The sequence below is a fragment of the Cherax quadricarinatus genome, chromosome 29 (genome assembly GCF_038502225.1).
Source record: "Cherax quadricarinatus isolate ZL_2023a chromosome 29, ASM3850222v1, whole genome shotgun sequence".
Lineage (NCBI taxonomy): Eukaryota > Metazoa > Arthropoda > Malacostraca > Decapoda > Parastacidae > Cherax > Cherax quadricarinatus.
Genome location: NC_091320.1, coordinates 37,960,459 through 37,975,857, shown reverse-complemented (window position 1 = coordinate 37,975,857; position 15,399 = coordinate 37,960,459). Strand labels below are relative to the sequence as shown.

The window sequence follows — 15,399 nt, the reverse complement described above, 5'->3', positions numbered from 1 at the left end:
CACACAGATATATATATATATATATATATATATATATATATATATATATATATATATATATATATATATATATATATATTATATATATATATATATATATATATATATATATATATATATATATATATATATATATATATATATATATATATATGTCGTGCCGAATAGGCAGAACTTGCGATCTTGGCTTAAATAGCAACGATCATCTTGCCATATAGGACAAGTAAAAATTTGTGTATGCAATAATTTCGCCAAAATCATTCTGAACCTAACGAAAAAAATATATTTCACTGTGTTTGTTTAGTATTAAATTACTGTAAACAAATCTAAAATATATTTAGTTGGGTTAGGCTAAAATAAATTGCGCTTGTTATAATAAGGTTAGGTAAGTTTTCTAAGTTCCTTTTGGTGCAAAATTATAAATTTTTACATCAACAATAATGAAAAAATATGTCTTTAAATGCATAAGAGAAAATTTTAGAAAGAACTTAATTTTAAATGAGTTCTTGCTAATCGCCAGTTTTACATATTTGGCACGACATATATATATATATATATATATATATATATATATATATATATATATATATATATATATATATATATATATGTCGTGCCGAATAGGCAGAACTTGCGATCTTGACTTAAATAGCAACGCTCATCTTGCCATATAGTTAGTTTAATATGTTTATTATGCACCCCATACCCATCCTGTGGGCGGTAGTCAAAAGATTAGAGGTACATAATTGGTCCAGGGACTGGACTCCAAAGTTTTGATAGCTGAGCAAGTTACAATGGTAATGAACTAGATCTGGTCATAATCATGACCAAGTTACAAAGGTAATGAGCTCCAGGTAGAGCTGGTCACACTCATGAATAATTGCAAAGGTAATGAATCATAAACACATTAATCATGAGAATTTACAAAGGTAATGAGCTCCAGGTAGAGCTGGTCAAAATCATGACAGGTTTCAAAGGTAATGAATGATAAACACGTTATCACATGATTACAATCATAGACAAATTACAGAGTAATGAGCAGTTAACAAACATAGTAGGGAATTCATCCAATGCCCCAACAACAGATGTTGCTAGGTGCCTGTCTCTCCTCGGCAGACAGCCATTGCAAACAGCAGCAAGTTGCCCTGGGATCTGCTGCTTGCACGAGCACCATCGACCCTCCCCAAGAGGTCCAAGAAGCCAGTGACTCCGTTAGCAGCCCGATGCAGAGCTCCCCTAGGGACATGTCAGCGTCCTGGTGGACGCCAAGTATGCTGTCCCTGTAGTGGAAGTTCCTGTGAGCCCGGCACTCCCTGCAGTGCCATCGCTGACATCGTGGGTTAGGGGAGAAGTACCCTCTACAGATAGGGTGGCGCTGGTAGTTGGGTGGGTGAGGCGGGGGAGAGGCGCAGGTGTGAGGAGTTATGAGAGGGTCACTGTTTACTACACACGCCCTCCCCCTCCCCCCCCCAGCGGAGAGGGGGGGGGAGGCGCTGACTGGTCCTGACTCGACAACACCAAATCCTCTGAAACTGCACAACACTTCAACTATTTAAGCTGAAACAATGCACTGGGATGTCCGTTCGCTGCTCTGGTATCTTCTCAAAGCACTGGGATGTCCGTTCGCTGCTCTGGTATCTTCTCAAAGCATTCATACTGAGTTCTGTTAACTAGGGACCTGGTCAGCCTCTTTGACCAGGAGCTTGCCATATAGGACAAGTGAAAATTTGTGTATGCAATAATTTCGCCAAAGCCATTCTGAACCTAACGAAAAAAATATATTTCACTGTGTTTGTTTAGTATTAAATTATTGTAAACAAATCTAAAATATATTTAGTTGGGATAGGCTAAAATAAATTGTTCTTGTTATAATAAGGTTAGGTAAGTTTTCTAAGATTCTTTTCGAGCAAAATTAAAAATTTTTACATTAACATTAATGAAAAAAATATGTCTTTACACGTATAAGATAAAATTTTAGAAAAGACTTAATTTTAAATGAGTTCTTGCTAATTGACCAGTTTTACATATTCGGCACGACATATAAATATATATATATATATATATATATATATATATATATATATATATATATATATATATATATATATATATATATATATATATATATATATATATATATATATATATATATATATATATGCAATAAGATCACAGTAAACAGGTGATTTCAAAATATGCAAAACAACCGCTCTGAAAGAATAGAGAAATTCCAAGCGCTTTCGTGACTACTCACATTATCAAGGAACTATGAAAGTAAAGCATCCAAGGAAGCTATATAAGGGGTCTGGCCAGCACCTCACTATCAGATCCCACAACAGTTAAACACCTGACGCGCGCCGACCCAACTTGGATAGGTCCTTTGCACAACTCACCCACAAACTATTCTACCCAAGAAAATTTAAAAATGATTTGTCCAGATTATTATTAAATTCTTCCCAAATTCTATTAATTATAAATGGATCTAATTTATATAAACCAAAGGAAATATTCATATTATTGTCAAAACTGCTTTTTATGAAACAAGATTCAATTATATTCCTGTCGACCATGGACTTGCTTGATACTACTTTCTCAACTTTTTGAAAATCAATTGGATGGTTAAAATCTCTTACATGAATAAATAGAGCATTGGAATCTTGTCCAGTTCTAATGCTATATTTATGTTGTTTTAATCTTAGTTCGAGATTTTTACCAGTTTGACCGTAATAAACTTTATCGCAAATTTTACAAGGAATCTTATAGACACATCCATTCTTTCAGAGTGGTTGTTTTGCATATATATATATATATATATATATATATATATATATATATATATATATATATATATATATATATATATATATATATATATATATATATATATATATATATATATCTATGGAGGCAAAGAAGGGAATGTATGAAAGTATAGTAGTACCAACACTCATATGGATGTGAAGCTTGGGTGGTAAATGCAGCAGCGATGAGACGGTTGGAGGCAGTGGAGATGTCCTGTCTAAGGGCAATGTGTGGTGTAAATATTATGCAGAAAATTCGGAGTGTGGAAATTAGGAGAAGGTGTGGAGTTAATAAAAGCATTAGTCAGAGGGTAGAAGAGGGGTTGTTGAGGTGGTTTGGTCATTTAGAGAGAATGGATCAAAGTAGAATGACATGGAAGGCATATAAATCTATAGGGGAAGGAAAGAGGGGTAGGGGTCGTCCTCGAAAGGGTTGGAAAGACGGGGTAAAGGAGGTTTTGTGGGCGAGGGGCTTGGACTTCCAGCAAGCGTGCATGAGCGTGTTAGATAGGAGTGAATGGAGACGAATGATACTTGGGACCTGACGATCTGTTGGAGTGTGAGCAGGGTAATATTTAGTGAAGGGATTCAGGGAAACCGGTTATTTTCTTATAGTCGGAGTTGAGTCCTGGAAATGGGAAGTACAATGCCTGCACTTTAAAGGAGGGGTTTTGGGATATTGGCAGTTTGGAGGGATATGTTGTGTATCTTTATATGTGTATGCTTCTAAACTATTGTATTCTGAGCACCTCTGCAAAAGCAGTGATAATGTGTGAGTGTGGTGAAAGTGTTGAATGATGATGAAAGTATTTTCTTTTTGGGGATTTTCTTTCTTTTTTGGGTCACCCTGCCTCGGTGGGAGACGACCAACTTGTTGAAAAATATATATATATATATATATATATATATATATATATATATATATATATATATATATATATATATATATAAATTTGCGTGTAGGATAAATTTTTAATCCATATCCTGAAGAATAAAGAGTGTGCTTAGTGCCTGCTTCAGTAAGGATCGCCCGAGGATCCTTAAGTTTCATACAATGAGTGATTACTCAAGGTATGTTGGTATAGTACCAGCGCCTATATTCTTACATACAGAATGTCTCAAAAAGATGGATTCAATTTCATATATATATTTCAGATATCATGGATCCATCTTTTTAAAACACCCTGTATATTACGATTCAGTTTTACATTCAGTACACATCTTTAGTGGAGAAGTTTATACATGGGTGAGAGTTTTGTGTAAATTATCTCATCATTTAGATTGACAAATATATCCACGTGAACTGACATGAAGTGGCATGAGAATAATCTGCTACAATGTTTGTAAACCCATGTTTCTTGAATAGTAAACTCGGATGTTTTGACAGGTATAATGAATTTTATATCCTACTGAATGTCTGTCTACATAAGGTTGTATGCAATAAGATTACATGAAATATAATGACAGTGAAAAGTAGCATTATATCAAGTGCTTTTGTGATTTCTAAGATTATTAAGGAGCAATGGCTATGTAAGATTATCAAGGAGAAATTGCTATGTAAGATTATCAAGGAACAATGGTTATGTAAGATTATCAAGGAACAATGGATATGTAAGATTATCAAGGAGCAATTGCTATGTAAGATTATCAAGGAACAATGGTCATGTAAGATTATCAAGGAACAATGGTTATGTAAGATTATCAAGGAACAATGGTTATGTAAGATTATCAAGGAGCAATGGCTATGTAAGATTATCAAGGAACAATGGTTATGTAAGATTATCAAGGAACAATGGTTATGTAAGATTATCAAGGAACAATGGCTATGTAAGATTATCAAGGAACAATGGTTATGTAAGATTATCAAGGAACAATGGTTATGTAAGATTATCAAGGAACAATGGTTATGTAAGATTATCAAGGAACAATGGTTATGTAAGATTATCAAGGAACAATGGCTATGTAAGATTATCAAGGAACAATGGCTATGTAAGATTATCAAGGAACAATGGTTATGTAAGATTATCAAGGAACAAAGTTATGTAAGATTATCAAGGAACAATGGCTATATAAGATTATCAAGGAACAAAGTTATGTAAGATTATCAAGGAACAATGGCTATGTAAGATTATCAAGGAACAAAGTTATGTAAGATTATCAAGGAACAATGGCTATGTAAGATTATCAAGGAACAATGGCTATGTAAGATTATCAAGGAACAATGGCTATGTAAGATTATCAAGGAACAATGGCTATGTAAGATTATCAAGGAACAATGGCTATGTAAGATTATCAAGGAACAATGGCTATGTAAGATTATCAAGGAACAATGGTTATGTAAGATTATCAAGGAACAATGGTTATGTAAGATTATCAAGGAACAATGGCTATGTAAGAAATGTAAAGTAAAAGGACACAAGTGCAACTAATGTGACATTTATTGTAGCAACGTTTCGCTCTCCAGGAGCTTTATCAAGCCATGGCTTGATAAAGCTCCTGGAGAGCGAAACGTTGCTACAATAAATGTCACATTAGTTGCACTTGTGTCCTTTTACTTTACATATTGTCGGTAATTCTACCAACTTTATTACAATATGTAAGAAATCACGATGATACTTTGATTATTGTTGCTGTTGACTACAGTTACATTACATACGGCTGCTTGTGAATAAGACTTGAGATTGGTTGTGACTCGTAAGTCACATGTCTACCAACCTGCTCCTCGTTCCCTTCTAAAACTGCAACTAAATAATACCAAGAATTAAACAACCGATTTCCCCTCGTCTTTTATATATTAAGAAAACTACTGAAGCTTTATCATATATATTTATATATATATTTATATATATATATATATATATATATATATATATATATATATATATATATATATATATATATATATATATATATATATATATATATATATATATATATATATATATATATATATATATATTACCATCCCTACGTGTCTTGTTTGCGATTGTATTACGAAGTGTGTTCATAAATCTTACGTAAAATACTCAACAAAAAAACAATTCTGGGAGTCACTTAAGTTTTTTATCTGTTCAACTCAGATGAATTTGTACTTAACAACTGTAATAAACAGACATGTATTTAGAAATTAATTCAGTAGCACAACGCGGGCTTATAATCTTAGCGAGTTTATCTGATTTACCTGCTCGTATTTGGTTTCCTTTTATAGACTAGGATCTAACTGCTCTCCTATGTGACTGGGTAAGAATTTAGCTCATTATCTTGTCTGAGTTAGAATAAAGTTTTAACTCTCCATGGGTTAAAATCAACAATTGCTACTGTGATACCAGATACATTTTTATTTTTACTCTGCGTGGTTCAGTCTAATTCTAGTTTTTCCTAATGTCTTCATGTTAGAATATAGTCTTTAATTTTTGCTATTAGTATTTAGTTTTCGATCTTCTCTCTATGTAATGGGATTAGGCTTAGATTTTAATCTTCTTACATGGGTTAGAATCTAGTCATCGCACTATATCTGCGGATTAGGATCTAATATTTTGCATCCTTATCCTACCTTCATTAGATTTAGAAAGAATAAAAACATTACAATAACGTGGCTGGGAAAGTTCACAAACAGTCCACACGCAGGAGAACAAACTGATAATGACGATACATATTTTCCCTCCCAAGTGCATGTTATCTGTGGATACAATACATTTAATAATGCAATGTAAATACAAAGATTACGTGGGGTTGTATTCCTTTTCTGGTACTGAAGGTAGTAAAAGATAGGTAAAGTATTGTATAATGTGAGACTCGTATTCTGACTGTTATACAGTAACTGTTTGAGCGTTATACAGTGACTGTGTGCGTCATATAGTCACTGTGTGTGCGTCATACAGTCACTGTGTGAGCGTTATACAGTGATTGTGTGCGTCATACAGTCACTGTGTGTGCGTCATACAGTCACTGTGTGAGCGTTATACAGTGATTGTGTGTGCGTTATACAGTCACTGTGTGTGCGTCATACAGCCACTGTGTGAGCGTTATACAGTGACTGTGTGTGCGTCATACAGTCACTGTGTGTGCGTCATACAGTCACTGTGTGGGCGTTATACATTGACTGTGTGTGCGTCATTCAGTCACTTTGTGTGCGTCATACAGCCACTGTGTGAGCGTTATAGTGATTGTGTGTGCGTTATACAGTCACTGTGTGTGCGTCATACAGACACTGTGTGAGCGTTATACAATGATTGTGTGTGCGTTATACAGTCACTGTGTGTGCATTATACAGTCACTGTGTGTGCGTCATACAGACACTGTGTGAGCGTTATACAATGATTGTGTGTGCGTTATACAGTCACTGTGTGTGCATTATACAGTCACTGTGTGTGCGTCATACAGTCACTGTGTGAGCGTTATACAATGATTGTGTGTGCGTTATACAGTCACTGTGTGTGCGTCATACAGTCATTGTGTGAGTACTATACACTGTGTGGGCGTCATACAGTCACTGTGTGAGCGTTATACAGTGACTGTGTGCGTCATACAGTCACTGTGTGTGCGTCATACAGTCACTGAGTGGGCGTTATACAGTCACTGTGTGTGCGTCATACAGTCATTGTGTGAGTACTATACACTGTGTGAGCGTTATACAGTGACTGTGTGCGTCATACAGTCACTGTGTGTGCGTCATACAGTCACTGTGTGGGCGTTATGCAGTCACTGTGTGTGCGTCATACAGTCATGGAGTGACGCTTTTCGGTAAATAAAAAATGGCGGAGGTATGTATGACACAACATTGTCAGAATCACCTACCCAGGTGCCAGCCTAGAAATATACTGACTATACAATATAATAAGATACCAAAACATTGATAAGCAGTTATATTTAGCTTTTATTAAACACGTTTCGCTGTTTGTGACTTATTTGTCTGCTGTTTGTGACTTATTTGTGGGCTGTTTGTGACTTGATAAAGCAATGTAAATGGGTGCAACGTCTCCTTTGGCTCGTTACATGGTTTAAATAGTCATGTTTCATACATGAGTTGGGACCTTTGATTAATCCTTAACAAGTATTTCAAGATCTCACCTTCTTCCTGGATCAATAATTAAGTTTTATTTATCGTTACAGCTTACGAGGATAAGAAAGTATTGAAGGTTCGTTCTTCATAAGAAGGTTTGTGCATAGCGAATGCATCCTCATAATTTAGATTCACATTCACTATGCATACACTGTATATACATAATATACAACTCCGGTTGACACTACCAGGACCAATCAAGGTCGATGTCCACTTTGAAAATACTTGGCGTGCGCCCATTATTTTGTAATTTATTCTGCGTTCACTACACAGCTACTTCTGGTAGTCCACTGTACCAGCCACACTGTCAGTTTAACAAGATGTGTCTGCAAAGAAGCCCCAGCCACACTAATATGTTATGTGATAGTATTACTAGACACCAGCTCAGTGACATGCTTTGTGTCGGGGAGGAATAGTGATATCCATGTCCGTATTTATTTTATTCGTCGTTTCACATACATAATCATCATAGCGCAGTTTATATATATATTGTACATACTATATACACACATATATATTTATAATATATTCGAAAAAGTGCAATAACACGTCACCAGGTTCACATAGAGAATTTGTTCCACTGATGGGTGTTGAACGTGACGTTGTGTCAGCCATCACTGTTCATCAGCAATAAGGTAAAGAACACCAACTTAAGCCTGAGAGACTGATTACTCTGGTCTACAGTAAAAATACTTTGTGAATAAAACTAGGTATTCTTTACTAGTTTGAGGTCACTGAATACGTAAATAATGCTTCAAATTGCAAAGGGACTCTCTTGATAATGGTAACTACTCAGGCATGTTGCTGTTAGCCTTGACCTGGGAAGGAAGGGTAAATATAACCAGTACAGGGATAGGCTCTTGATTCAAACACAGAATGCCTTATTGTTTAACCCATACATGTAGCCTCGTATAGCCACAATGTGTAATTGTTTGAAAATAAGTAAATTTTTCTTGAACCATTTGATTGTTAGTATGGTCATATTCATTTCCATCGCCTCAAAATCTTTTTTTTCTCCGAAGCTCAAAATTGTTCAAATACTGTAGACCAGTCTTACCTTATTTACGGTTGTCGCATATCATTCATATATTGAACTGATAAAGTTACAAGTTATCTAAACGTCTTCAAATAACGATAACCAGGTGTTGAACATGAGTCTAATTTCTCATAATTAGCCTTGTTGAACATATATCTATTGTTTAAAGACTGAGAAAAAAGAAGTCTTTGATAAGATGACAGAGGTGAAAATAACTCATAATCTTCAAATATGGCCTTAAGCTCTGTAGACACACTGAGCAGTTTGTGGGACAACAACGAACTTCGAGAATTCAACACCGTTCTTGTTGAAGACAGCAGCACACTTCTCGACAGCAGGTCCTGAGTTCTGGGGAGTACGAGAGAACACGAAGCCGAATTCTGACTTGAACTTGTCGGTGGTGATGCAGGAGTAGACGCAGGAGTAAGTGTCGTAGTCAGTCTCGATGACCTCGTAAGGTGACGCGAATACTGCCGAAAATAATGGAGTATTTAAACACGTGCAACACATAAGAGAATAACAGTGGCAAACTACCACTTTATCGATGAGGACTACTGGGTGGGTACTGAAACGGGCATTGATGAATCGTGAATAAGGATGAATGATGAGGCACCTGATATAATTCATGTGCATTACAAAAGTTTTCATTTTGCCTTTTGTCTTACAGAATAAAATTTGATTATAATTTCTCTAGGATTACCTAATTAAACAAACTGATTCATTTCCATTGAGGTCCTTGACCACCATTCACCTCAATTACATCTGGATTGGGGTGAAAATTTAGTGCTTCTAAAGATGGCTAGCTATTGTTCCCAGTATATAAAAGGGTAGCAACACTTTCAGGCTGTATCCAATTTTGCTAATTAAAAATAAAGTCTCGGGCACCAGTTCCTCGTTCACCCAACAAGCAAATGAAATAACGAGTATTGAAGCAAACGGTGTACAAATGTCGTGATTTTTTTGAGCTAATATCTGAAAGACAAATTTTTTCCGACATTGTTGGGTAAGAATTGATCCACCAAGCTCAGCTTGCAGACTTTAGATACAGCTCCTGACCCACTACGCAGACAGAACACTACCCTACACAGTCACTGGTCCGCGGTCACTCCCACCCCTGGTAACTCTATGGTCTTCTGTCCAGTTCCCCCCAGTATCCACCCTACCCCCTTACCAGTGCCTGAAACCTTGATGATTCCTGCAAACTAAGGACGTCAAAGCATGACTGGACGAGATACCTCATGTTGGGTATGCGACACAGTGCGGAGAATTAACACAGTCGCTTCGTCGGACTATAATGGTTATCTGACTATGTAAGAGCTTGTGTAATATATATATATATATATATATATATATATATATATATATATATATATATATATATATATATGTATATATATATATATATATATATATATATATATATATATATATATATATATATATATATATATATATATATATATATATATATATATATATATATATATATATATATACACTTAACACAATAACACTTAATAGCAAAATTATGTAATCACTTTTCAAAATTAGAGTAAAGTTTCTTAGTGTTTATCTTGCACTTACCTGAGGGAGCATCAATGAGCATGTGAGCTGCTGGGAACTCCTTAGTTGGGTAGACCTTGAAATCAATCTTAACGTATTCGTCGCTGGGAGTGAAACCAGCGGTGGTCACCTTGAAGCCATAGTCACTCTCGGAATATTCATAGTTAGAGTTGATGCAACGAGTGTACGGCTGGTAGGGGTTCTCTATGATGTGGGTCTGGTACCAACGTCCAGCATACTGCAGAGGCCAATAATATAACGATAATGGAAACATAAACATCTCGACCATTAGAGAATGTCTATATGAATTAGCTATGAATCAACAATATTGTATACTCACCCTCCTGAGGTCGAAGTTATCCTGGTTAGACACTGAGGCACATTTTCCAGGTGTGACAAAACTAGGAATTCCGTCTGCAGCAACACAGGCCACGAGAGCGGCAATGAAGACTGTAGTGAACATTGTGCACGATACTCTTACACTGATGATGCTGGTCCCATGCCCTTCCTTATATCCAGACTGCATGAACAAAAAATCAGCGGAGTGTATGAGTAGCTACTTTTTTCTGTTGATTTTATGAAAAATTTTATGCACGCACTTTGTTCTCTTTACACAACTACTGTATATTTTTTTAATAATACGGCATGGTGAAATTACTAAATTAGCATATGTATGTAATCGACAAAATATAAACTTCATTACGAAAAATCTTAAGTCTGTGAGGAGGAAGATGGCATCAGAGGGAGAGTTGTGGGGGACGGGTCCAGGGATTATATAAGCAATCGACGATGTTCCTGACTCAGAAGCTGCTCTTACCTCACACCATGAAGTTACTCTCCTTCCTGCTGGTCCTCGTGGCCGTCGTCGCTGCTGACAAGATCCCAGACTTCGTCGTCCCCGGCCAGTGTCCTGCTGTTGGCGAAAGCAAACTATGGTCCGAGCAAGTACCAAATCATGCCAATGTAAGTTCTAAGTTATGGAACTCATATATTCAGAATGAAATGATCATATTTTTCACTTACTTTCTAATTAACAATTGTCGCTATAGAAGAGTGTTTAAAAAAAAAAAAAGCTTTTCTTCCTCAAATTAACATAAATTTCAGATTTCAACATTTACTGAAATTATAGACAAATACTGTGATATTATTAGCCATTAATCGCAAAAATTACAGAACTACCAAATTATTCATCACGAAAATGAACTTATTATTGTTTCAAAAGCTCATCTTAGTGGAGAGGAATTTTATAAAGTATTACTTACCATTGTTGACATGTTAGTTTACATATGTTGATACTAACATGATAATTTTGTTTACATTGCAGTACGCAGGTGTCTGGTATCAGTTCGCCCTCACCAACAACCCATACCAGCTCATCGATAAATGTGTCCGCAACGAATATTCCTTCGGTAAATATACCCTTTTCTCAACCATGAAAGTTTTTTTCTATTATATTCTGCATTATTAATTTATTGTACAAAAGTTTGGTATCGAATATGAGACATTCAAGGTAATTAACGTAATATATTTTAATTTTACAGATGGAAAACAGTTTGAAATCACGTCGACTGGCGTGACTACTGATGGCAGCTTGTTGAAGCGCAATGGGAAGGCCTATCCCAGCCCTCTGGGTGATCCTCATCTCACCATTGACTACGAGAATTGTAAGTTGTCCCTGTTGCTTTTGTAAAATGTTCAAGGGGGGGATTTAATGTTGCATTCAGTCAGAACGTAAGGGAACCTTCTAGTTGATAAGATGATTGCCACTAGAGTCTGGGTTTCTTTTGGATCCCCGTTCTCATCCCACATCAGAAACCACATGATTTTACATTGTAAAAATAAGCATAAACTTGCCTGGGTGAGTGTTCCTGTGTTCGTGTGTGCCTGTGTTCGTGTGTGTGCCTGTGTTCGTGTGTGTGCCAGTGTTCGTGTGTGCGTGTGGGTATTTATATACTATTTTTTTTTTCAGTTTTATTTAACATTTCACACGACAACAACTTCTCCAAAATGTTAATTCTCAAGTTATTATTATTTTTGCAATAATTGACGGAATGATTTTTTTTTTTTTGGTCAGTGATTGTCTCTTCGGTATATTTTCTTTTATTCACGTTCTGCATTTGATGCTATTTTAGAACTATATGCTAAAAAAAGCTTCTCCTCACCAGCCTGGGCGGCTCCCTACGTTATCCTGGACACTGACTACACTAACTTTGCCTGCATATACTCCTGCCACAGCTACAACTTCGATTATTACTCAGACTTTGCTTTCATCTTCACTCGCTCCCCAAGTCTGGCAGACAAGTTCGTGAAGCGGTGCGAAGCTGCCTTCAAGAGCATCGATGTTGACACTTCCCGCTTCACTAAGACCGTCCAAGGATCTTCTTGCAATTATGATGTACAGAAAACTCTGTAAACGTCTCGATGAGAGATAAAGAACATTACTTTTATGTAATGTTTACTATAATGTGAGATTCTGTGTGGTTGTAATATCTATCGATGTATCATTTCGTGTATGAAAACATCGTAAACCGTGTTCTATGAATGATTTTTTTAGAATGAGATAGATATTGTTCATGTACATAATTATTAATAGCGCTCATATATTGTACTAAATAAACATATACACAAATATACAGTTTACATATTTTTTTTTAATTTTAGCCTCTAAAAAAATGCATTGAATATTAATCTTCATCTTAAACGTTTAGTACGAAAATCGGAAAATTTATTAAAATCTTGGTGTACTTCATATATATATTGAGGAAAACATTCTGGTAATTTGTATGAAATATAGATTAAACTTCTTATAACTAAGTTATTAGGTTAATTAAGTACCAGATATTAAGAAGAGTCGTTCTTGACCTTATTTAGCACGGATCGAAAATCCTCTCGAAAATCTGCATGACGATCTTGGCCTTTAAAAAAAGTATGGTAATAACAAAAGGTAAATGGCAATATCTTATTAATGTAACTAATAAGCGTACATCATAATGAATATTCGTAAGAAATATAACACCAATTTAACACTGCTGGTGCACCATCACATCCGACATTAAACACTGATTTCCCCGAAGTCCTTCCTTTAAGAATGAGTCCACAGTCTTCAAAATATTTTTTTCACATGTGATCTGTAAAGGCCAGCAGAGCAGAAATTCCTTTTTAATATCTTTTGATTACAAACTCGTGAAGGGAGGCTTAAATTATCGCACCTTTTCATGGCCGCACTAACCTGGTGTATCATATAAATCGACACCTAAATTAACTGGATAATTTTGTTATATGTTAGAGAAATCTTCTAATTTTCTTGGCAGTTCCATTGACCACCTCAAAACAACGTCTTCGAGAGTGCTGGACTGATTAAATCGTCTTTATATCAGCACTGCTTCTGCTGTCTCCTTTGAATTCGGCTAAAGAAGCCTACGATGTGGGCGAAACGTTCCGGAATAAAGGTACCTAAATGGCGAGGCTTGACCAGTTGAGGATGTTCGTAACTCTCAGTGTTTATCCACAGAGACTTTAATCCATAGTTTTGTTTTGGTTACGTGCTGCATTAATGACCCTCCAGCAGTCGACAGGCTATAAACCCAATTAACTAGCCAACCGTAACAACAGCGTGTCATTCTCACAGTTACTGTGTGATGTTCACAGTTATTGTATGATGTTCACAGTCACTGTGTGATGTTTACAGTCACTGTGTGATGTTCACAGTCACTGTATGATGTTCACAGTCACTGTGTGGTGTTTACAGTCACTGTGTGATGTTCACAATCACTGTATGATGTTCACAGTCACTGTGTGATGTTCACAGTCACTGTGTGATGTTCACAGTCACTGTGTGATGTTCACAGTCACTGTGTGATGTTCACAGTCACTGTGGGATGTTCACAGCCACTGTGTAATGTTCACAGCCACTGTGGGATGTTTACATTCACTGTGTAATGCTCACAGTTGCTGTGTAGTGTTCACAGTCACTGTGTGATGTTCACAGTCACTGTGTGATGTTCACAGCCACAGTGTAATGTTCACAGTTACTGTGTAGTGTTCACAGTCACTGTGTAATGTTCAAAGTCACTCTGTAATGTTCACAGTCACTGTGTGATGTTCACAGTCACTGTGTGATATTCAGAGTCACTGTGTGATATTCAGAGTCACTGTGTGATGTCCATAGTCACTGTGTGATGTTCAGTCACTGTGTAATGTTCACAGTCACTGTGTGATGTTCAGTCACTGTGTAATGTTCACAGTCACAGTATTTTAAGAACAAATATGAATTCCGTGAATCACGACTGAATTAAAATATAGTTCACCTCCTTCGTTAGTGAGTAAAAAAAATTCCTTTGTGTTTCACAGTTGGGCTACACTCTAGTTCTACCTTCTGTCTGCAGCTGGGCTAGTATCTATCCCTCGTATAACAAAGCTTGGATAAAATTTAGGTCTGCATAATAGAGTGAAGTCTGTTATGTATGCTTAAAAAAAATACTTGGGAGGAAAGATGCCTCATAATGCGAACTTTTCATCTCTTGAGCGGAAATAATCTTGGTGGCATCCTGCATGACCCGCTGGACTCACATGCCGTTCACTTTGCTGAACGAATAAGCGGAAAGAAGAGAAAGGTTCGTGGCCACAGTCTATTCGGGTTTGAAAGTTCTTTCAAGGCTGAATGTAACCTTTTTAACCACCAGTCAAGAATACATTAATCTCTGGAATAGGGTTGAAGGTTAATTCTTAGTGAAAATAAACTGAAAGACTCAGACCTCTTAGTGTCTTGCCTTGTTCCTTATTATTGTTTACGGTATCGAGGGAATTTGTGTGGTAAACTTATGGTGTGCATAATCTTAATGCCGTTTTGAAAGATAATGTCTCCTCCTCCTTTCATGGGGAAAGAGTGCATCTAAGTTCCTTAAGGATATAGACAAAAGACTCATGAGCGTAACTAG

At 36.2% G+C, this 15,399-nt stretch overlaps 2 protein-coding genes across 2 annotated transcripts; one reads left to right on the top strand and one right to left on the bottom strand.

Annotated features, from left to right (window-relative positions):
* Positions 1-8,290: 8,290 nt before the first annotated feature.
* LOC128690612 (crustacyanin-A2 subunit) lies at positions 8,291-10,961 on the bottom strand. Its single transcript, XM_053779341.2, has 3 exons — positions 10,803-10,961; positions 10,484-10,700; positions 8,291-9,369 (listed from the first exon to the last, which is right to left on the bottom strand). Exons 1-3 carry the CDS (start codon positions 10,923-10,925, stop codon positions 9,137-9,139), a joined length of 573 nt encoding a protein of 190 aa, XP_053635316.2. The 5' UTR covers positions 10,926-10,961; the 3' UTR covers positions 8,291-9,136.
* Positions 10,962-11,236: 275 nt separating this feature from the next.
* On the top strand, positions 11,237-13,102 carry LOC128690610 (crustacyanin-C1 subunit). The gene is made up of 4 exons (XM_053779340.2): positions 11,237-11,425; positions 11,787-11,871; positions 12,004-12,126; positions 12,628-13,102. The coding sequence occupies exons 1-4, from the start codon at positions 11,252-11,254 to the stop codon at positions 12,873-12,875; spliced, it is 630 nt and encodes a 209-aa protein (XP_053635315.2). The 5' UTR covers positions 11,237-11,251; the 3' UTR covers positions 12,876-13,102.
* Positions 13,103-15,399: the final 2,297 nt, after the last annotated feature.